Source organism: Malus sylvestris, chromosome 5 (genome assembly GCF_916048215.2).
Source record: "Malus sylvestris chromosome 5, drMalSylv7.2, whole genome shotgun sequence".
NCBI classification, from domain to species: domain Eukaryota; kingdom Viridiplantae; phylum Streptophyta; class Magnoliopsida; order Rosales; family Rosaceae; genus Malus; species Malus sylvestris.
Genome location: NC_062264.1, coordinates 9144611 through 9167612, shown reverse-complemented (window position 1 = coordinate 9167612; position 23002 = coordinate 9144611). Strand labels below are relative to the sequence as shown.

Sequence of the window (23002 nt, the reverse complement as noted above, 5' to 3'; positions counted from 1 at the left end):
ATGCGGGTGATTAATTCAACATGCATTTGTGGATGAAGTACTCTTTCATAGCTCCAAGTTTTCTATACCACTGGCTATCTTTGCTTCTTTTATTTCATGTCCAAATTGATAAGACAATCGATGTAGGGAAAATCTCTAGTAGTTGGCGTGACCGGTCTTCGAGACATTAGCATTTGAAGGTTCACATGGCACTGTCTTTCAGTCATCACTAAGACTCCTCAGTAGTGATTGAGACTTTGTATCTGTTGAATCACATGGAGCCTAAAATTTAAATATGAAAATAGAAACAACTGATTTTGCTCCACATATTTTGCCTAATTGCTTGATGATATTTGGAAGACAAAACCATGTGATCACTCATCAGCCCTTGTTCCAGTTTATACCCCAGCCAGATTGTATTGTTTGGACCACATGTTTCTTTCAAGAGAGGAATCCTACACGAGCTTTTCAACTATATATACCGTATGACTGCGTTTATGACCGCCAACTTCAACTCTACAAACTCTCTAGTCTAAAAATTCTCAAGTACTTTTCCTTGATCTGCAAGTTCTATTTTCTGAACTTTCGATCTCGAGATCTTCAAAAATGGGTTTCCGTCTTCCGGCTGTACTTCCTGCTAAGAAACTTCTTAGGCGGTCCTTTTCAAATACAACCAGAGGAGCTTCAACTAATTTAGTAGATGTCCCAAAAGGTTATTTTGCAGTTTATGTTGGCGAGAACGAAAAGCAGAGATATGTAATTCCAGTATCATTCCTGAATGAGCCTGAATTTCAAGACTTGCCAAGTGAGGCTGAAGAAGAATTCGGGTTTGATCATCCCATGGGTGGTCTAACAATTCCCTGCAGACAAGATGCCTTCCTTCATCTCACTTCTCGCTTGAATACTTTGTGAGAATGCATAATTGAAAGTCTCTATATTACATGAACAAAAAATTTTGTACAGTAGACAAACTCAACATTCTGTAATTTTTTTTCCATGGCAAGTGAACCAAATGTCTCCCTGGATTATGAAGAAATCCAGCAACTTTTAATTTGGTACTAATAGTTTTTGACTAATAGTTTTTTACTGCATAAAATACATTTGTTGCCTTCTTTATCTTGCGGATCTTCATTCGTTATTCATTTGCCAAATTTAACACGGTTCTGTTTTCACTTACTGGTTTACAATCATTTTACACAATTTTTTTCACGTTTACAAGCATCAAAATCTATGCTCGTGTGATGAATCATATGATTTAACCCTAAAGGATCTCACGGGTGATCATTTAGCGTCTCCTTGCTTTTCTCAGGCTGTCAAGCATCCAAAATGGCGTCATGACATGCATGAGTAAATAAATGCCTTACTCTGTAATCAAACATGGTCCCTTGTTCCTCCTCGACATAGTTAGAATAATGTTGGATGCAAATGGATTTTTTCATATCAAGCGACATTTAGATGGTTATATAACGCTACAAGCCTCGTATGGTAGCTAAGGGTTTTTATAAGCGTCCTGCATTGACTATCTGAAACATTTAGTCTTGTTGTGAAAACCAACTACTATTTTTCCCCATCCTGGCCGCTTCATCAGTTAGACACGAAAAATGCCTTTCTAGCTACATGGTTATCATCACGAAGATGCCTACATGATTCAACCTTCGAGGTTCATGGACCCTGCTTGTCCGCTTTATATTTGTCATCTTCATAAATCTCTATATGACCTCAAACAAGCCCCTCATACTTGGTTTCAACGGATTAGTTCCTTTTTGCTCTACAATGGTTTTTGACAGCCAGGCTGATTCTTCTCTGTTTATATTTTGGCATGCTTCTTCTACTATTTACTTGTTACTATATGTTGATGACATTGTTGTTACTGGCAGCTTTCATGATCTTCTCACTCAGTTTACTCCTTTTCTTGGTCGATGGTTTGATATCAAAGATTTGGGATCAAAGTTATTTTTTGGGCTTACAGCCAGCCTCCACGCTGCTTGCCGCTAAAATATCTCTCACTGCTTCCAATGGGTCCCTCTTGGCGTCTCCCACTTCGTATCGTGAACTCGTTGGCTTTTTACAGTACCTCACACTTACTTGCCCTGACATTTCATGTTGGAAAATATTAATATTTATGTTTATTTTAGTATTTGGGTTTTCCTTGTTAGTTTAGAATTTGGGCCTAACTCATCCTAATTAGGGTTTCTTAGGTTTAGTTCTTTAAAAATATTGCTTGTAATTTAGTTTGAGAAATAAGTCATTCACAATGTAGCCTCTTGGAGTTTATGTAGTCATCTCGGCGATTTTATAGTGTTTGGTATCAATAATATTTCTAGTTTTTTAATCCGTTTGTTCGTTCATTGTGGTATGCGCACTCTGATATTCAACTTGGTATCAGATCAGGTTCGATCCTTAGGGTTCAATCCGTTCTTATTGGTATCAATTTGTTTGCCTTTGTCACCTGCTGTTGCAATTTATTCGTCCTCGCCATCACACCGCACCCACAATCTGCTGCACCCGCGTGACTCCGTGATCTTCTTCCTACATCGTACTCGCAACCCACGAACCTATCACCTGCAACCCATCTGCACTCACTCCTGGATTCATCTCCGCCTCACTGACCTTCTGCACCATTCCCGCGGTCCGTATTCATCCCCAACAAAGCCCATATCCAAGAACCACTCAGATCGAGTTCGTCTCCCCTTGAAATCCTGTAAACCTGCATCTGTTTCTGTTCCGCACCACACACCCGCTGTCTGCAACTTGAACCCGTATCTGCAATGGGCTAGTTTTGCACAAATTGAAGAAAAGAAAGAGAAAGGTGGAAAAGGACAAAAGAAAATTTGGTTTGGTCCACACAGGCAACGAGAAGAAATTGTTGGTTTTTGGTTTTTTCTTTGGGCCCACGTTTGATATTGGGCATGTGTTTGGAGCATGTAATTGTTGACTATAATGATTGCTCGAGTGCTTAGACTGGTGATCACTCGAGTGACATTGCGAAAGTTAGATTTTTTGTTTTTTGTTCATGTTTGTTCGGAAGTTGGAATTTGCATTGGCATTGGCATTGGTATCGACATTGGCATCGGCATCGGCATCGGCATTGGTATTGGAATTGGCATTGGCATGGGCATTGGTATTGGAATTTGGCAATTGTATTGGCATTGGCATTTGGAATCTTGCGCTTGCACCGAAGAAATTTTCATAGAAATTGGCATAAAAAATTAGCATAATGAAGCTTGCATCCACATCTGCTTGTTGGCAAACTCATGTCGTGTACCGCCATGAGTTTGACGGGGGGGGGGGGGGGTATTGGAAAATATTAATATTGTTTTCCTTGTTAGTTTAGGATTTGGGCCTAGCTCATCCTAGTTAGGGCTTTTTAGGTTTAGTTCTCTATAAATATTGCTTGTAATTTAGTTTGAGAAATAAGGCATTCACAATGTAGCCTCTTGGAGTTTATGTAGCCGTCTTGGCGATTTTGCAGTGTTTGGTATCAATAATATTTCTAGTTTTGTAATCTGTTTGTTCGTTCATTATGGTATGCGCACTCTGATATTCAACTTTTCATTTGTTGTCAATACTGTTGCACAATTTATGAGCTCACCTTGCACTGCTCATATGATTGTTACCAAACAAATTCTTCATGATGTCAAAGGAATTTTGGCGTCACCTTGATTCCACAACTTGCTTTTGCTACCTTGTCTACTTATTCTGATGTTAATTGAGCCAGTTTTCCGAATACTCATCGTTCCACCATTGTCTATCTGATTTACCTTGGCTACAGTGGCGGATCCAGGATTTTTAACTCGGGGGGTCCCAATAATAAAGGTAAAAAATTTATAGACAAAAATAACATTGAGAAGTTAAATATAATACATTTCATTCAAAAATCATATGCAAAACATCATTACAAGCTATAAAATCCTAATTCAAGCGTCCACGACGAGGTTTCATAGTCTAAAAATGTTCCATGATAGCTTCATTACCAATACATGAAAAAACATCTTTCTCAATGTAAACAACTAAGGTGTCACTCAACCATTGATCTCCCTTTTGTTGCAAAGTTGACCCTTGATGATATTCATAACGGAAAATGTCCTCTCTACTGAAGCGGTTGCAACCGGTAAAACAAAAAACAAGCAAATATACATATGCAAATGTTTTATGAGTATACAAACATAAAACATATCAACAATCATATCAATAATAGACTAAAAATCTCCATCAATGTCTAATATAATTTAATTGAGATTAGATTAGAATTCCAAAAAACTTACTTTAATTTTGAACCAAATAGTGGTGGAGTGGAGAATTGAAACAGGTGGAGGTATGATATTTGATTTATGTAATTATAATATAGGATTGGGTCATGGGTGGGATTAGAAATTTAGGGTTTTGAAATGGGGGGAAGGAGGGAACCAAATAATGGGGAATTGGGGGAAAAGCAGCGGAGAAAGAGAGAACTCTAGGGAAAGATGTGGGGCTCAGAGGCTGGGCTTTAAAATTAAAACAATATGGAGTCATCAATCATGGCCCATGACTCATGGACAAAAGACAGTGTTTTTTGTCTCCCTATTTTTTTTTTATAAACTTAAAACAATTGGCCAAAACACTGCCGTTTTGGACCAATTGTTAAAAACCCCTATTTTCTTTCTTCTTCCCCGCTGTCTTCTTCTTTGTTGCAACCTGCAACCTACAATCTGAAACCTGCACAGCAGCACAGACCTCGTGTTTGAGGGGTCCTCCGGAAAATTTCTAACATCAATTTAGGGTCGTCAAGGGGTCTTGGGACCTCCCAGGTCCCTCTGTAGATCCGCCACTGCTTGGCTACCAATCCTATCTCTTGGTGTTCCATAAAGTAGTCGACCGTTGATCAGTGCCAAATCGGCATATCGGTCTCTTGCTCATGCAATGTGATGAGACCACCTGCCTTTGTTTTCTTCTCCATGAGCTACGTGTGTGACTCCCATCCCTCTTTTTGCTACTACATTGATTAAAACCTTATTTATTTTCAATTTTTTATCAAGGTCCTTAGGTATTAATAAACATCATTAATTATTTCAATAAGAAAATATTTTTTATTTCTAAATATATTATTAGAAATGTTACATTTGGTATATTTATATTTATGACTAAATTTATATGTTAATAATTATGTGGGTATATTATTTCTTGCTATAATTTTGTGAAGAACAATATTACCCTAATATTTATTTTATATGTTTTTATTTTATGTTTTTAAATAAATCAATAGTTATTTTTTAAAATATGTTAATAATTATGTGGGTACATTATTTCTTGCTATAATTTTGTGAAGAACAATATTACTCTAATATTGTCACATCCCGCCCTGGGCCCCCACCACATCCCGAGCTCGACCATAACACGATATTGTCCACTTTGGACCCTGACCACGCCCTCACGGTCTTGTTTTTGGGAACTCACACGAGAACTTCGTAGTGGGTCACCCATCATGGGATTGCTCTCGCGCGAACTCACTTAACTTCGGAGTTTCGATGGAACCCGAAGCCAGTGAGCTCCTAAAATGTCTCGTGCTAGGTAGAGATGAGAATATACATATAAGGCTTACATGATCCACACCCCAAGACAATGTGGGATGTTACAATCCACCCCCCTTAGAGGCCCGACGTCCTAGTCAACATATTTCCGGTCAGGGATTGGCTTTGATACCAAATTGTCACATCCCGGCACGAACCCCCACCACATCCTGGGCTTGACTCCATCGTAGCACAATATTGTCCGCTTTGGGCCCCGACCACGCCCTCAAGGTTTTGTTTCTGGGAACTCGCATGAGAACTTCCCAGTGGGTCACCCATTATGGGATTGCTCTCGTGTGAACTCGCTTAACTTCGGAGTTCCGATGGAACCCGAAGCCAATGAGCTCCCAAAATGCCTCATGCTAGGTAGAGATTGGAATATACATATAAGGTTTACATGATCTACACCCCTAGACGATGTGGGATGTTACAAATATTTATTTTTAAGTATTTATTATATTTTAAAAATATTATTTGAATTTGTTTAAATTTTATGATTTGTGGGACATTAAATGCATAAATGCATGAGTTAAATCTCTTAAATGATGTTAAGGACCTCGATCAAAATATTTAAATTAACAAGGTTTCAGTCTAACAATTAGGTTAGTTAGGGAATGGAACCAAAATGACCATTTTCTATCTTACTACATTGCGACAACCTTAGTGCCGCATATTTGGCCTCCAGTCCTATTCATCATGCTCGCCCACGTACTATCGGCCTTGATTATCATTTTGCTCATGAAAAGTGGCACATAGATCAGCCTGCTAAATTACTCACCAAAGCTTTTCATCAACCGCGTCATTGTGTTCTTTGCTCCAAACTTGTCCACTCAAGCGCGTCCAATTTGCAGATTGGGTGGTGTGGGGTGTTAGATTAAAGGAAATTAATCCAGGCAAATATCCGTAGATATGGAATGTATTATAGGAATGTAATTCTCAATTATAATTAGTGTAAGATTCCTTCTTAAATAGGGATTGGGAGCATTTTTACTCACCACCATAAACTATGGTGTATGCTCACCATACCTAATCAATTGACACGTGTCATTTCACTTAATCTTGGTTAATTTTTTTCAAAATTGAAAAACTAACATTTAATGTGAAAGTTAACTAGAGTTATGTGAAATAACACGTGTCAATTGATTAGGTGTATAGTGAGCATACACCATAGTTTATGGTGGTGAGCAAAAATGCTCCCAATAGGGATTTATGTAAATATTTTCACACATCAAGGAATCATATTTCTACATTAGCCATTAAAATTAAATGAGTAAGTTGGTCATAGTGAATTTTTACCCCCTAAATAAATGGTACTCCTGCCAAAAAGAAAATCTTTGCAGAACCAAGGTTGAATATTATCAATTTTGAGATACCTTATGTCTTGTACCTTCCATAATTTAGTAGCTTTTATAGTTTAAGTTAGGTAATAATTGAGATCATCTCTCTTTCCGTTAAACTATTTTGTTACAGAGATGATGAAAGATGTAGAAAGATATTGGATTAAGTTGTACTACAGACTTGAGTAATTATCCCATTATGATCTCTTTTAGTAGCTCTGAGAATACCGAATAAATATTTTCGCCAAATACTCGATGGACGAAAGATTGCTGTTATAATTTATGCATATATAACAGATCCCGGCCTGCTGATTAAAGCCAACTGGAAATTGCTTGGAAATACCAATGAGTTCGTCGATCATTTTACACTGCAAAACTTACATGTTTTCAAAATGGTTTAATCAAACAAAACACATGAAGATGAAGTGCACTTGACTTAAGTGCTAATTGTGTTATAAGACTACACCAACATGATCATCTTTTCTTTCTTTTTTTTATTGTCAAACGATAGATTTTGTTAGATTAGATGTTAGATTAGTCACCGACAAGATTCGAATCTACGCTGTCATGCAAGGGTTCAATTCCTTTCCATCACTATCATAAAAAGCCACTTGCTACCAACATGGTTATCTCATTGCAACGTTTCTAGTGAAAAAGTTGGTAGAGGAGGAGTTTGATTGTCAAATGAAGTTGGGCCTTGCCTGATGGTGGTTTGAATACGAGCATGCGCAATTTAAACCAATAACCAGTGAATGCGAATGCATGAATTTGAATGTTCAGATAAATAAATAGTAGCATAAGTTAGGGGTAAATGCGGAGGCTCAAAATCTCATCATATAACATTGTAATCAAATAACTAGCATCTTAATTCATGGCTTGTTTCATATCCTCCTTGCTTATATCCTATTAGATTATGAGGTTCTCCATAAAAAGGGCCTTTAATTGGCCTGAACGGACTGGATTTGTTCATGTATAGGCGTGGTGACTAGTGAACAAAAGATTTCCGTTGTCTAGGTGAGGCTAGGGATTTAAATTGGATTTAGCTTTTGAAGAGAGATTCTTAATCTAATTTTGATATGTATTGTTGGCCTATTGTCTCACAACCTTAGCTTTTAACGTTAATGGTTGTCTATCATATTCATTGAAACTGGTCTTCAGTTTTTCCTCTCTTTCCCTACTTCATTACTTACGCATTTTTGTAGATTCATTGCGTTAGCACGTCTTCAAACCCTTTTGGACTTTTTAGATGAGAAAATGCGCACCAAAATGGGATGGAATAATCAGCCAACTATTTAATGGATCAATGAACACGGACTGAGAAGAGGAAGGCAGACCAACAAAAACCTAAGTATAAAAATTAGGGAACTTCAACCAAAAGTTTCCAGTACTGTTTACTTTAACGAAAAACCACATTTTTACACTAAAAGTCAATCCTGGTACTATTCACCTTACCCTTTATTTTGTCCTTATCATTAAAACTCAAACTTTTCAAACCATTTTCATTAGTTTTCCCTGTAAATTACTCAAATCGATGACTTAGTAACTGAAAATCTCAAAATTAACAAAACGGGTGACCAACAACCATAAAAGAATTTTAAACAAAAGGAAAAGCCAAATCGGATGGGGGAAATAAAAAAAGGACGATGCTGTGAGAAAGAAGAGGAAGCAAAAGAAGTTAGAGAGAGAGCAAAGTAGGTCGTTGGAACAATAACTTTTATAGAGAAAAACTAGTTTTTTCAATCCGAGGAAAGTGCTTCTATCGTCTATGCAACATTAGCTGTTGATAAGGAGTTGCAACCAGACAAGGTGAAAGAAAAATGTTAGTTTCCAACTGCAAGCTTTCAGTGCACTTTGAGGCTGCTGGGGTGAGATTTCTTCAAGCATGGTATAACACATAATTGAAAAGTTGGTGTTTGTGGAACCTTTCAAAGCAAAAAAAAAAAAAAAAAAACAAAAAACAAAAGGTACTCTCTCTTTCATTCAGCATGAATAGTCCCTTGCATGTCAAGCAGCCCAAACCTTGCTTCGGAGGTACCCAAGTCCGTTCCGAGATAAAGTCGCCCCACCCCCCAACCCCCAATTGAAACACCCACTTGAGCTTCATCATTACTACTTCCAACAACCATTGGTACTGTTGGACCTCTTGGCCACCATCTCGGTCTTGTATGCTTGTTCTTCACGCCATTACACAACCCATTTCTTGAAAACTTCATCTGTAGACTGAACATCCCTGAAGCATCAAACACTTAACAGCTTGAATTTGATGCACAACTACTGTAACTACTTGGTGTTGGTGATGAGAGAGAGAGAGAGAGACCATGTGTATGCGTACGTGTGTGTTGGGGATGGCGACCATGGAAACATGAGGGAGGTTGCATTTGCAGCCATGGAAAAAATGCTATAAATGGATGTAAAGATCATTTTACATTTTGAAATGGGTTTGGGAGGATAGTTTAGGTAATAACTCTGGGTTTTAAGAGATATTAATTAATAGTAAGTTGGATGTAGAGAGAGGTTACATGGGTTCAAATATAATTTCCCTTGTATGTTTTATCACAAAACCGGCCAATGTCAGATATGAACTTAGCCAAGTCAGCTAAAGCAGTGTGATCATCGCTCTTGACCCAAGTTTAAATCCCTCTTCCCAAATTTTGGAGCGTAAATTACAGTATCGTCTGTGAAAGAAAAAAAAACCACAAACCCACTCCGTGCAGATGCAACCTCGAGTAAGCCTAAACACACAAACACCAGAAAGCGTAATCAGATGTAGTGTTTTCTATCAAATAACGCAAAACGTTCAACATTTATCTCATGATTTCAGGAAGAGGAAACTCTCCTTTGATATCGACTTCTCACAAACTTGAATGAATTACAGTAATTTGTACTTGTTCCCGCATTCCACACCAATAATAATCTGAAGCTGAGGAGAAAGACGATCCGTCTCAGAACATAACCATGTCAATCTGTCTCGGCACACAATCGCACGAAAAAAGCTTTCATTTCTTTTGGATTTTATTGTTTCAATTGTACACAGGGTCTCGTGTATAAGAACTGGGTAACCTAGCTACGGTGACAAACAGTACAAGCAACTACAGGTCGACCGCAGGATGCCAAGCATCATCCATGGCCTGGGACAACGGAGAGGACCGAATAATGTTCTAACTGGCAACCTGCTGCAATGGAGGCCAAGCCATTTCATCATCTGTGTGGCCCTGAATGAGAAAATCAGAACAATTCTTCCTGCACCCATGGTTATATGGGTTTCGGAACCGCCCATCTGGACCCCGAAGATACCCATAACGAATAGCATTCGCCAATTCGTTGGTGGTGATATTTCGAGCTATCTGTTTCAAAGATGCAACGACATCATCAGTATATTCTCACTTACTTGCAGGAGTTTAAAAGACAATAATTGTAAATACATCTGTACTAAACTAATCAAGTCTTATGAAAAGATCAAATTCAACACATACCAAAGTGAAGGTACAAAATATTAAAGAAAATTAACTATACAACAACAACAAAGCCTTTTCCCACTAAAGAAAATTAACTATAACGAGAAAAAAAAAGAGAACCAAATTTTGCAACATCAACTTCATTAATTAATCCACATCAGTGATTTTGTTTCTCTTGTCAGTATTCTCTTACAGGATGTGAAAGGGGGCATAACTTTCTTATCAATTGCTATATGTTCCCACAATTTTTTCCCATTATTTAACGGGTTCTTCAATCGCTATTTATCCAGCCCCAAAGAAAAAATCTCAAGAAAGAAGGAAAAGGAGGTAAATAAAAGATAAACCGTATTCCAAATTAATGACCGTATGGGCTGGCTAATCCTTGAATGCAACTGAAAACTAGTTAATCCATTTCGAGAGTATAATTCCCATCTCAGAAGATGTAGTTTTCACTTATTAGGAGGAACACATGTTTTGTCTTTGCTAACTAAAGCTAAAATTTATGTAGTGAGGGTTCCATCAATTACCTGAGTTGCCTGCGCCGTTGTCAGGGTAGTAACAGCAATTAAAATAATTACGTCCACCAACAGAAAAGCAACAATACTAGGATATTGAACTACCACACGACGAATCCATGATTCTTCTGTTCGCAGTCCTGGCAATGCACCCCAAATCCCTGTCATAGTGAAAAGACAGCTGTCATCTAGTAAAAAAATGAAACAGTTCATCACAAAGTTCATAATTTCTGCTACCCACATACTTTGAACTGCAACAGCAGTAGAAATGAGTGACGTCAAAGTTCCCAGGCAGATAAGTATAAAGAAATCTCGCTTGTTTCTCTGCAAGCAAATAAAGAGATAGTGAAGCTGGTGGAAACAATTGTGACCTCAAGTATCCATATCAAAGTTATATTGACTTGGACTGTGATGAAGTTAGCACTACTTACCTTTCCAACACAATTAGATATCCATGGACAATGATGGTCAAACTGTTCTACGCATCGGTTACATGAGGGGCAGTGTTTAGAGCGAACAGGTCTAATTATCTGAAGCAAAAGAATGTCATAAATCCATGACATTAATCAAATCTACAAAAATTATATGCACCATAAAGATATCCCAAAATACTATACTATCTAACATCCTCTTTGAAAGAAAATAGGTCATCAAGTTAACCTTGCAAGTGGGACAAAGTTGAGACCAATTTCCCATCCATACAGCGGAATTGTTCAAATCAACGTTCAACAAAGGATCCTGAAAAATGTTGGCGCACTGTTAGTAAGCTAAGTTACACAAGTTTACAAGTCAACCATACCCCATCTGGAACTGCGTTTCTGAGCATTGCCATGTAGAGTACAAATGTTTTTACCACATATGCACGCATAATGCTCGAGCATGTATTGTCACATCATCTATTTTTCAATTGCATTAGATGGGTCCCCTTTATTAACTGGTCACATAAATATTTCCAAGGGAAACTGACTTTTCATGCATAATTCCAAAATCAAGGGTTCTTTTGTTCTATCAGAATAGTTGATATTTGAGTTTGGGGAAGAAGGTGAAAGTCTTCTGTAGTTGCAGAACAATTGCTAAGTTTTCAGTGATGTGCTTGGAAACAAGAAAGGATCTTTGAAAAATTTGATGGGGAGGATGTACAGTTTTCTTTACATGACAATTCCTCGATTTTGGACCTCACTCAGTTTCGTTTCTTCCAAATTTTGTGATACATGATATTTTTTACTTATGCTGCTATGCACATGCGATGCTGTCACTAAAGATGCACTTAACATTTTGCAATCATATGAGATTTAAACTATCAACCTAACTAAGTTCGAATTAAGTTTCATGCCTACCACCTTCTGTTTTACAGAAACTGATGGCTTCAGGAAAAAAAAAAAATATATATATATATAAATTGTTAAAGATAGTCATTAGAATATCTATAAATTGTTACAGTTAGTCATCAGAAAACTACTTATATTGAACGTAGAAATGATAAAGACTAAACAGAAACATTGCATACCTCTGTATTTATAGGATTGCTTAAATCCCCTGCTCTTTTGATGTAACCTGGATCTTTACTGCAAGCAAATGTGGTAGATAATTGTTTAATGACATCACAAAAACAAACTACAACAGAAGATTCGTGGTAGATGTATAAAGCACATCTACTTTTAAGGTATAAATTTGCCAAGCTAGTAATGTCTCTTGATGATGGATAAGATATATTAGGTTCCTCCGAAAAAGGAATGGGTGGGGTTATCTGGTGGCTGTGGAAAAAACGAACCCTAAGTGCTAAGTGACTACTAAATTGTCCAAACCAGAAGTTCAAGTATCAAGGCATATTCAAATTTTCTTACTGAAACTAACGCAAATACCCATTTTAGAGAACTGGAGAAGATAAAATCAATATTTTATTTGAGTTTAATTTTGGATTCTAGAAAAAGGATTACCTGCTGCACCTGTAGAACATAATCAAGGAACCCACTGCTAATGAAATGGCAGTCCATCCCCAGATACCGACAGCAGCAGTAACCTTTGTCAGATTAGGAGCTAACATGGGTAAGTATGAAGTCAGTGAGGAATGACTAGCAAGGGAACTCAATCTATCTGAAATCTAAAGGAAAACTGGAACAAGCTTTACTACCTGCAAGGACAGAATTCATAAAGAGAACTGTCTGAAAGACTATTATACACAACAAGACAGGTGCGTAACCAATATCCGCCATCTTCCCACTGCAAAATTTGTCTCTCCAGCAGTTGCTATGAGCCCGCTGCTGGTTAGCCTACACAAGATACAAAATCACTCTTTTTTTAATTAACATGATAATATTATAAACATTCCTATTCAATTAATAGTTAACAGAATGTTGTAGAATATAATTCCCCCCTTCACATATACTTTTCTCATGAGAAGAATCGAAGGATATACATAAGGATACATCTGATATGACATCTATATTTACAATAACTCCTGCAAGTCTTCCAGAAAAGAGAAAACAAATTCATGTTTGGTGAGGCATGTATGTAAGTTATGGAAGGTACATGAGAACCACTAACCAATTTGTTTACCTTATATATGTACTATACATGACACTGAATTCTCAACAAAGAAAAGAAAATGTGAATAATAACAAACGCCAAATCTATGAGAAGAACCCATAAGTTATGCAACCATTGCAAAATTCGGTCCTATATCAAAACCTCCTCCCAAACTCAACCTCATATTCCCATATCTGCATTTCAAGTCCCGTTAGATTTGGTGATGAGAAAGCTACCAGAAGTGCTACAAATATAAAGTTACGTACAAGGAAAAGAGCGACACGCTGATGACCTTTATCAGATGCAATCTGAACAGGAGTAAAACCAGCATTGTCTTTCACAGTTAATTCCTGCTTAGTGCCAGCATAGACAAGCACTGTGCAAGCCTCCACGTTCCCACTTAAAGCTGCCCAGTGCAAAGGGGTACAACCTAATACAAATGGTACTCTCAAGTCATCAGACCACAAAGCAGATCACCAAAAAGAAGAAATAAGCATGATTGAAATTCATCTTCTTCAATATAAAAGAGTATTATTTACAGGCTAAGGTAGCAACTTCATGATCATAGCTGTCCTGTATTGCATTATTTGATACCCATCACGAGACATGTTTAATCACTCTCTTCTACTTAGGCTAGGTTTGACATATTACATAAACGGCTGATGAATAAATTTAAGGGTGCCTTTATTGGCACCCAATTTTTAGTTAAGTTCACCCAATTAATTTAACAAATTATACTTCCAATTTTACTCTTATCGAATGACCAAAAAGGACATAAACCATTATCATTTTCTCAACCCCAAAATTGAAGTTTGAAAGCACTCAAGCACAACACAGATGAATGAATAATTATCTGTTTTGACCTCTCACCCATATCCATCGAACACTTTCTGAGATAATTGAGAAGGTATTCCAATCAATATTATTAAAACAGAAATTAGCAAGTGGTTGTGCTTCTCAAGCATCAGTGGAGTAAGAGCTGTAAATTCCTTGATAAACCATTTCAGCCAGCTTTTTACTTGCATGATTTAAGCCGAGACCAAAGCTTTATATGAAGAAGATAGAAAGCCTTGGAAATATTTTTGTATTGTTGATTTTTTTCGGTAAAGGTGTTGTTCACTTGATTTTCTGCAGCATAAGGGTCAAAATTGAAGGAATTGATGCATAAAATTCTGACCCAAGCTACCGAACATGAATCCAAATATCCTGTCAACCAGGCCCGAACCATAAAGTTACACCAAACGGGACATATTCAAGATGATATCCCTTGGTGTATGCTTTTCGCAAATGATATAGATGAAACGCAAGAGGTAGTAAACGCTAAGCTTAAACATTGGGGGGAGGTGTTGGAATCTAAAGGTCTCTGTCTAAGTAGGTCAAAGACAAAGTATATGGAGGGCAAGTTTAGTGGGAATGAGGGTCCAAATGAGATAGGGGTGAGGACTGGAGATCAGGAAGTACCAAAGAATGCAAGCTTTCTTTATCTTTGATCTATGTTGCAAAGGAACGGAGAATTGGATGGAGATCTCAACCATAGATTACAAGTTGGATGGACGAAGTAGAAGAGTGCATCAGGTGTGTTGTATGACCGTCATATGCCAATAAAGCTCAAGGGGAAATTTTATAAGACGATAATAAGGCCAACAATGCTTTATGGCACGGAAATTTGGGCAATCAAGCATCAACACATGCAAAAAATGAGTGTAGCGGAGATGAGAATTCTTCATTGAATGGGTGGAAAGACAAGCCTTTTGTCTGAGTTCACTTTTGTTGCGGTGGGTGTAGAGATGGGTGAGTAGTTGGGATAGCTTTGGAATGTTAAATGTTTGTAATTTCTTAAAGAAGATGGGTTAAACTTATTAATTTGGGTGGACTTAACTAAAAGTTGGGTGCCAATAAAGGCACCCTAAATTTAATTGTACTCTTTTTTTTCTTTTCTTTTTTTTTTTTTTTTTTTTTTTGAAGAGTTTAATTGTACTCTTAAAATAACCAGAACACAACAATATTGGGTGAATAGTGCACATTTAGTGTACCTTCTTTATCTTGCCTCCCTTGGCATGCATCTCTAAACAGAAGTAATCTAACTGTATCTGCAAAACCTTTATATGCGGCCCTGGTTGAAAATATAATAAATTAAAATAATTTTCATGTAGACAATCTCACAACAAAAACTTCCTGTTTCCACATACGTAAGACTGCTGCACAGAACATCATAATTTGATCAATGACCTCAAATCAGATAAAAACTTGTTTTGCCAATCAGATGAAGACCTTTTGCCATTTAAAGGCTCAGCCAAAAATACAGATCACCAAAATAGACCAATCAAATAATTAGAAAGGAAAATCTAGACAAGTCAAGGTATTACATGCATACTGAAAATATTAACAAAACGGAAAAGAAGTTGGATGCTAGTATTATGAACAAACCAAATCAAGAAAGAACTAATACTGGTGCTATATACAGATGTACATAATGAACCACATCTGATAATGAAAGCTTTGTGGAGGGGTACAGACTGCTATTGCACCCCCGCAAGTCCTTACCAGACACCAAGAGTCCTTCCATGGTTCCAATACCAATCTGAATACCTCCACAAGGGGTCACACAGTTAGAAGGTAGGGATCAATTAGCTATTTCCATTTTCCATAAAAGCAATAATAACTACTTCAATCGTTTATTCACTCATTCTTTACATGTGTGCACAAAACAACGTGGATATGAATAGATTTAATCCATGACAGCCCATGTTTTGATGGAGAAAGTGAGAAAGCACGATGCCAATGTCACAGAATATCTATGAACACGTAAACCATGTCAATATGCCATAGTATAGCCTTTCAACATACCAATGAAGAGGACTCCTCCCCTCATTATCAGGTGCATCAAAATCAGCATGATATCTTGCAACAATGTGATTCAGAAAAGATGTTTGCCCATATTGAGCAGCAACGTGAACTGCCTGCAGTAGATTAAACAAGAGTTGAGAAAAAACTAGTGGCAACAAGCATTCTTTGATTGCATCAAAATATAGGACTAACAGCTAATTTTAAAGTATACATCACCCAATCAAAATTAAATTCACACAACATATGACTACCTAAAACAATACAACAACAACAACAAAGCCTTTTCCCACTAAGTGGGGTTAGCTATATGAATCCTAGAATGCCATTGCGCTCGGTTCTGTGTCATGTCCTCCATTAGATCCAAGTACGCCTTTTCTTAGAGTTTCATCCAAAGTTTTCCTAGGTCTTCCTCTACCCCTTCGGCCCTGGACCTCTGTCCCGTAGTCGCATCTTCTAATCGGAGCGTCAGTAGGCCTTCTTTGCACATGTCCACACCACCGTAACCGATTTTCTCTCATCTTTCCTTCAATTTCGGCTACTCCTACTTCACCTCGGATATCCTCATTCCTAATCTTATCCTTTCTTGTGTGCCCACACATCCAACGAAGCATCCTCATCTCCGCTACACCCATTTTATGTACGTGTTGATGCTTAACCGCCCAACATTCCATGTCATATAGCATCGCCGGCCTTATTGTCGTCCTATAAAAATTTCCCTTGAACTTCAGTGGCATACGACGGTCACACAACACGCCGGACGCACTCTTCCACTTCATCCATCCAGCTTGTATTCTATAGTTGAGGTCTCCATCTAATTCTCCGTTCTTTTGCAAGATAGATCTTAGGTAGCGAAAGCGGTCGCTCTTTGGTACTTCCTGATCTTCGATCCTCACCCCTAACTCCTTTTGGCCTCCATTTGCACTGAACTTGCACTCCATATATTCTGTCTCTGATCGGCTTAGGCGAAGACCTTTAGATTCCAACACTTCTCTCCAAAGGTTAAGCTTCGCATTTACCCTTCCTGAGTTTCTTCTATCAACACTATATCGTCTGCAAAAAGCATACACCAAGGAATATCATCTTGAATATGTCCCGTTAACTCATCCATTATCAATGCAAAAAGGTAAGGACTAAAGGATGAGCCTTGATGTAACCCAACAGTTATGGGGAAGCTTTCGGTTTGTCCTTCATGAGTTCTTACGGCAGTCTTTGCTCCATCATACATATCCTTTATAGCTTGGATATATGCTACTCGTACTCCTTTCTTCTCTAAAATCCTCTTGGGACCCTATCATACGCTTTTTCCAAATCTATAAAGACCAAGTGTAAATCCTTTTTCCTATCTCTATATCTATCCATCAATCTTCATAAGAGATAGATTGCCTCCATAGTTGAGCGTCTTGGCATGAACCCGAATTGGTTGTCCGAAACCCGTGTCTCTTGCCTCAATATATGCTCAATGACTCTTTCCCAGAGCTTCATTGTATGACTCATTAGCTTAATACCCCTATAGTTCATGCAATTTTGTACGTTTCCCTTATTCTTGTAGATAGGCACCAAAGTGCTCTTTCACCACTCATTTGGCATCTTCTTCGTTTTCAAAGTCCGATTGAAAAGGTCTGTGAGCCATACTCTACCTAAAACAATATGACTATACATATAATAATCGCTTTATAAAAGAAATAATGCTACACATGATAATCACCAGTAAGGCAATAAAAGTTCCTACATTTGTTATTAGTTATTACAAGCAATGCTAAGAACATATGTATCTGGGTAAGCATGTATACGGAAAGTTCTCCTGCTAGGAACTCTGTAAACCTAAGGTGCTTTATCTTGCTGAATCTGGACCATAGATCAGTGTGGTTCATACCAAAATGTTTGGTCCAGATTAATTGCAACGTAAACTTTTCTTTGTTTTCAGATTAGAGAACATTGCGATAAAGTATGGCAACATATCGTAGACAAGCTGCAGTGCCAAAACTGGTAATCCGCAATGCACCGCACCAAAGAAAGTTTGTACATATGTACTTCATCTCGTTAGCATAGTACGTATGCAGCTGGTGTTGAAAACTAGGCTTCATTATTGGTCGTTGGATTCAGCAGTTGGATACTTAATGGAAGTGAAACTACTGAAAACTACTTGTGACCCATGAATAACACACTTGCTCCCTCGCCTCTGGAATCTCATCCAGCTCCCAAACCACGCCACCTCTCCACTCTCAATTCTTCATCTCCACCCAAATGCAATGGTAGAATTAAGGCTTTAAGGCCTCGTTTGGCAGCTCGGACTGTACTGACTATTTCTATCGGATAGGATAAATAGTCATCGGATAGTACTGACTAAATTAATCGGGCGTTTGGTGCAGTATCGGATTAATGACCGTATTATTTATACTGTGTTTGGTATTATACCGGATAAGATAAATCAAACTTAAAATAAAATTAAAAAAAAAAAGTGAAATCATCTTTTTTTTTGCAGATCTCTCTGCACCCCCCAAACTCCATCCCTCTCTCTCTTTCGCAGATCTCTTTGCACCCCCCCAAACCCAGTTTGATGATTACTGGAAAAGAAAAAGAATAGAAAAAAACAAAGTTGTCAAATGCAGGAAGAACCCAGCAGCCACAAAGTTGTCCCAAATCTCTCCGTCCCACCCCCAAATCGCCCAAATCCATCAACAAAATCAGGGAACAATTAAGCTAAAAACTCATAAAACATCTCCAGTCCTATAATTCTCTGCAATTCCTAGAGAAACCCAATTCAAAAAGTTAGCGTTTTGCAGCTCGAGTTCTGAGAATTCTGCAGAAAGAAGGAGTTGGGTTGCTGGGAGCGGCGGAGGAGATGTGGAGGTTCGGGGGTCGGTGTTATTGGGGAAGGAAGGAGTGGCAGAGCAATGGGGGGAGGAAGGAGGGGGACGAAGTGAGCGAGAGAGAGGGGGACGAAGTGAGCGAGAGAGGAGGAGGACGAAGTGAGCGAGAGAGATGGACATTCTACCTGACTAAATTATACAGAGGTTTTGGTTGGGATAAATAAGTGGGTGGGAGGTGTATAAAATGAGTGGGCCCGGATTAAATAATCCGGTGCTTATTTAATACGAAGCTCACCAAACATCTGTTTCGTACTATTAATACTATCCGGTGCTCTTATACGGCGTGCCAAACAAGGCCTAAAGGTCCATTAGTGTCTGAAAATGATCTCAATCTCAATGAACTCAAACAATAGTTTTGGAAGAGAAAGAACATCAGCAACACATAAACAGATACAAGTATGAATAAAATTAGGAAGATCAATAGAACATACATGTCCCATATAACAGATATACAAGATCAGGGCAAAACTATGGGGAAATAATTTTAAGGAAATACCTAGTTTATGTAACATAATATATTTTTTTATTTCAAAATGGACAAACTCAACCGAGAAAATTAAAGATATTGGAAATAAACTGCATTAAAAGGAGAGAGGAAATGAGAGAATTACCCGGTACCCATGTACATCAGCTGCCTCAACCCTAGCTCGATTCTGCAAGAGCACATCAGCCGCCGCAATTGCACCCTTCACGGCTGCCCAATGCAATGCTGTCTGCTGTACATTTTCAGTCGCATTGACATCTCCACCATGCTTTGAACACATCAATACCAAGTACATTAATACCAAACAAGCCAACCTCACCACAGAATGGAGCAACCCAATACCAAAAGTAGAACAAAATAAAAACAGACATATGCTTCTTCAACAGCAAAAGAAAACCCACTGCAACTGTTCGACCACCCCGTGATACACACAAAAAATTCAAAATTTCCACACACAAACCCACTGCAAAACTCAACCTTTCCTCACAAACCCACCACAGAAATAGCTCAATCTGTATAAACCCACCACAGAAAACAAACTAATTCACAGAAATAGAAAGGGTTTAGGGCATAGATACCTGAATTATGTAGTGGGCAATATCGGGGAAGTTATTGAGAGCAGCCCAGTGGAGGGCGTAGTAGCCATGGACGTCTGGCTTGGAGAGAGAGGCACCGTCTTGCTCGACGAACTTTCTGAGTTTCTGAAAATCGCCATAAGCAGAAGCAGAGAAAACGTCGAACACGGGAACCTCGGGAGGGTTTTCCTGGGTTTTTGAGTCCGAAGACACCACCTCTATCTCTGAAGAAGCCATTGATGCAGAGCATAAGGGAGAATAATCAATCACTGTAATGAAGAATAAGAGAGGATAGGGTTTCTGGAGTGAATTGGGTATTTCTTCCTTAATTGTGAATTGGGGAATTCTACTTTCTTTGCCCCTGTAGTAATGGTGAGTCGGTGTGACAGAGGTTTGGTTGCAAAATTGCATCACAAGGAGTCATGACTCATGACTCACGACGGATACCTCAAAACATAATAATATTAATTTTTTATCTTATGATATTTAATTAAGGAACTTTTATGAAAATGACTTGAGTTAAATTTATTTTAATTAAAAATCATATTATAATTTTATTTAATAAAATAATTAAATTTTAATGAATAATCCCTTAAATTTTAATAAAAATAACAAAAAAACTTAAATTTTAATGAAAATGACATAATTTTAAAAAAATAAAAAAACAAAACAACCCTGACGCGCAGGACTTGTATACTGTTTATGAAACTAAACACTATTTATGAAACTACACTATTTATGAAACTAAACGGTACTATACTATTTACGAAAAACTAATAAAAAGGATTTCAAATCTTTATATTTTAATAAAAAAATCATCTACTAACTTTATTTAATAATAAAGACAAAAAATTAATAAAAAAAATTAACCTAAAAACCCCAACTTGCGATGGGGCGCGTACCCCCTCCCTTTCACACTCCAATTTTTTCTCCCATCTTTTTCTTCCATTGTCAGCCACATTAATAGATTTCTGTATTTTTTTTTTTTTTGGCTTAGAATAAGAAAAATACTTCAAATTGAATTACATTCTCTAGTTTTATTTTTGTGGTATTGCTTCCCAATAGTAGTCATAATGATGAGAAACTTTTCAATGTGTTCGGAACACGGGGTCATACACTTTTATACAAGTTGTGAAATTCTTGTGTTAAAAAATTAATAACATAAAAAATAAAAATTACCCCCACTTACATAATAACACGTGGTATACTATTTTTGTTACAGGCACAAAGAAAATTTTCTCTAAGATGACACCCAAGCTCAAGAAATTGGATGGAGAGCTACATTTATTATTGTAGGTATGTAAAAATGTGAGGAAATTTTAATTTGGTAATTGAAAACAACTTTTAAATGTAATTACTGAGAACATTGTCACATCCCGGCCCGGGCCCCCACCACATCCCGGACTCGACTCCATCATAGCACGATATTGTCCGTTTTGGGCCTCGACCACGCCCTTACAATTTTGTTTCTGGGAACTCACACGAAAACTTTTCAGTGGGTCACCTATCCTAAGATTGCTCTCACGCGAACTCGCTTAACTTCGGAGTTCTGATAGAACCAGAAGCCAATGAGCTCCTAAAAGGCCTCGTGCTAAATAGAGATGGGAATATACATATAAGGCTTACATGATCTATTCCCCTGATCGATGTGGGATGTTACAATTCACCCCCCCTTAGGGGCCCGATGTCCTCGTCGGCACACTTCCGGCCAGGGATTGGCTCTGATACCAAATTGTCATATCCCGACTCAAGCCCCCACCACATCCCGGGCTCGACTCTATCATAGCACAATATTGTCTGCTTTGGGCTCTTACCACGCCGTCACAATTTTGTTTCTGGGAACTCACACGAGAACTTCCCAGTGGGTCACTCATCCTGGGATTACTCTCATGCGAACTCGCTTAACTTTAAAGTTCTAATGGAACCCGCAGACAGTGAGCTCCCAAAAGGCCTCGTGCTAGGTAGAGATGGAAATATACATATAAGGCTTACAGGATCCATTCCCCTGGTCGATGTGGGATGTTACAACATAATCTTCTCAAGGTTTTGATCTAAGGAATCACTTCTGGGTTCGTCGTTTTCGGCGCAATAGATGCTTTTACACGACCAAAAAATGTCTAAATTTCAAACCTTATGAAACTAAACCAAGAATTAAACATTATTTATAAAACTTCACCGATAAGTAGACATTATTCATGAAACTAAACCAATAAGTAGATCCTATTTATGATACTGGATCAATAAGTAGACATTATTTATGAAACGAAAACAAGAATCATGCATTATTTTCAAAACTAAATCAATAGGTGAAAACTATTTATGAAACTGGACTATAGATTATTTATGAAACTAGAATAAGAACTGGACAATATTTAAGAAACATGACTAAGAAGTAGACACTATTTATAAAAGTAGACCAATAACTAGACACTATTTACGAAACCAGACCAAAAAAGAGACACTATTTATAAAACTGTACCAATTACTGTACATTATTTATGAAACTAGATCCAATAACTAGGCATTATTTATGAAACATGTCAAAAAACTAGGCACTAATTATAGAAGTGAACAAAAAACTATGCACTATTTATGAAATTGGACCAATACATAGCAAGGAATTTTTATGAAAAAGGTTTGAGCTAAATTTATTTTAACCAAAAACCATGATATAACTTTATTTAATGAAACAGAATTAAATTTTTATGAAAAACCCCTAAATTTTAATAAAAATGACATAAAAACTTAAATTTTAATGAAAATGACACAATTTAAAAAAAACAAAAAAAAACAAATTGATGCGCAAGCTGTTTATGAAACTGAATATTGTTTATGAACCTGAATGATACTACTATTTATTGGTCCAAT

The 23002-nt window shown here is 37.5% G+C and overlaps 2 protein-coding genes and 1 long non-coding RNA gene across 3 annotated transcripts; 1 reads left to right on the top strand and 2 right to left on the bottom strand.

The window, feature by feature from the left end:
* The first annotated feature begins 468 nt into the window (after positions 1–468).
* Positions 469–1151, top strand: LOC126620886 (auxin-induced protein 15A-like). Its single transcript, XM_050289195.1, has one exon. The coding sequence runs from the start codon at positions 586–588 to the stop codon at positions 889–891; it is 306 nt and encodes a 101-aa protein (XP_050145152.1). The 5' UTR covers positions 469–585; the 3' UTR covers positions 892–1151.
* A 2671-nt stretch (positions 1152–3822) lies between these two features.
* On the bottom strand, positions 3823–4385 carry LOC126621031 (uncharacterized). The gene is made up of 2 exons (XR_007622773.1): positions 4245–4385; positions 3823–4072 (listed from the first exon to the last, which is right to left on the bottom strand). It is a non-coding gene; the product is annotated as an uncharacterized LOC126621031 (long non-coding RNA).
* Positions 4386–9618: 5233 nt separating this feature from the next.
* On the bottom strand, positions 9619–20547 carry LOC126623517 (probable protein S-acyltransferase 23). The gene is made up of 13 exons (XM_050292418.1): positions 20138–20547; positions 19687–19827; positions 16206–16318; positions 15392–15471; positions 13625–13788; positions 12964–13102; positions 12770–12869; positions 12340–12397; positions 11493–11570; positions 11264–11362; positions 11078–11156; positions 10845–10993; positions 9619–10206 (listed from the first exon to the last, which is right to left on the bottom strand). The coding sequence occupies exons 1-13, from the start codon at positions 20543–20545 to the stop codon at positions 10021–10023; spliced, it is 1794 nt and encodes a 597-aa protein (XP_050148375.1). The 5' UTR covers positions 20546–20547; the 3' UTR covers positions 9619–10020.
* Between the last annotated feature and the right edge of the window lie 2455 nt (positions 20548–23002).

Coding starts and splice junctions, on each gene's coding strand:
- LOC126620886 (XM_050289195.1), top strand. CDS start 586: ATGGGTTTCCGTCTTCCGGCTGTACTTCCTGCTAAGAAACTTCTTAGG.
- LOC126623517 (XM_050292418.1), bottom strand. CDS start 20,545: ATGCAATTTTGCAACCAAACCTCTGTCACACCGACTCACCATTACTAC. Junction 11,571..12,339: donor GCAATCCTATAAATACAGAG/GTATGCAATGTT, acceptor AACATTTTTCAG/GATCCTTTGTTGAACGTTGA. Junction 10,994..11,077: donor TACTGCTGTTGCAGTTCAAA/GTATGTGGGTAG, acceptor TCACTATGACAG/GGATTTGGGGTGCATTGCCA.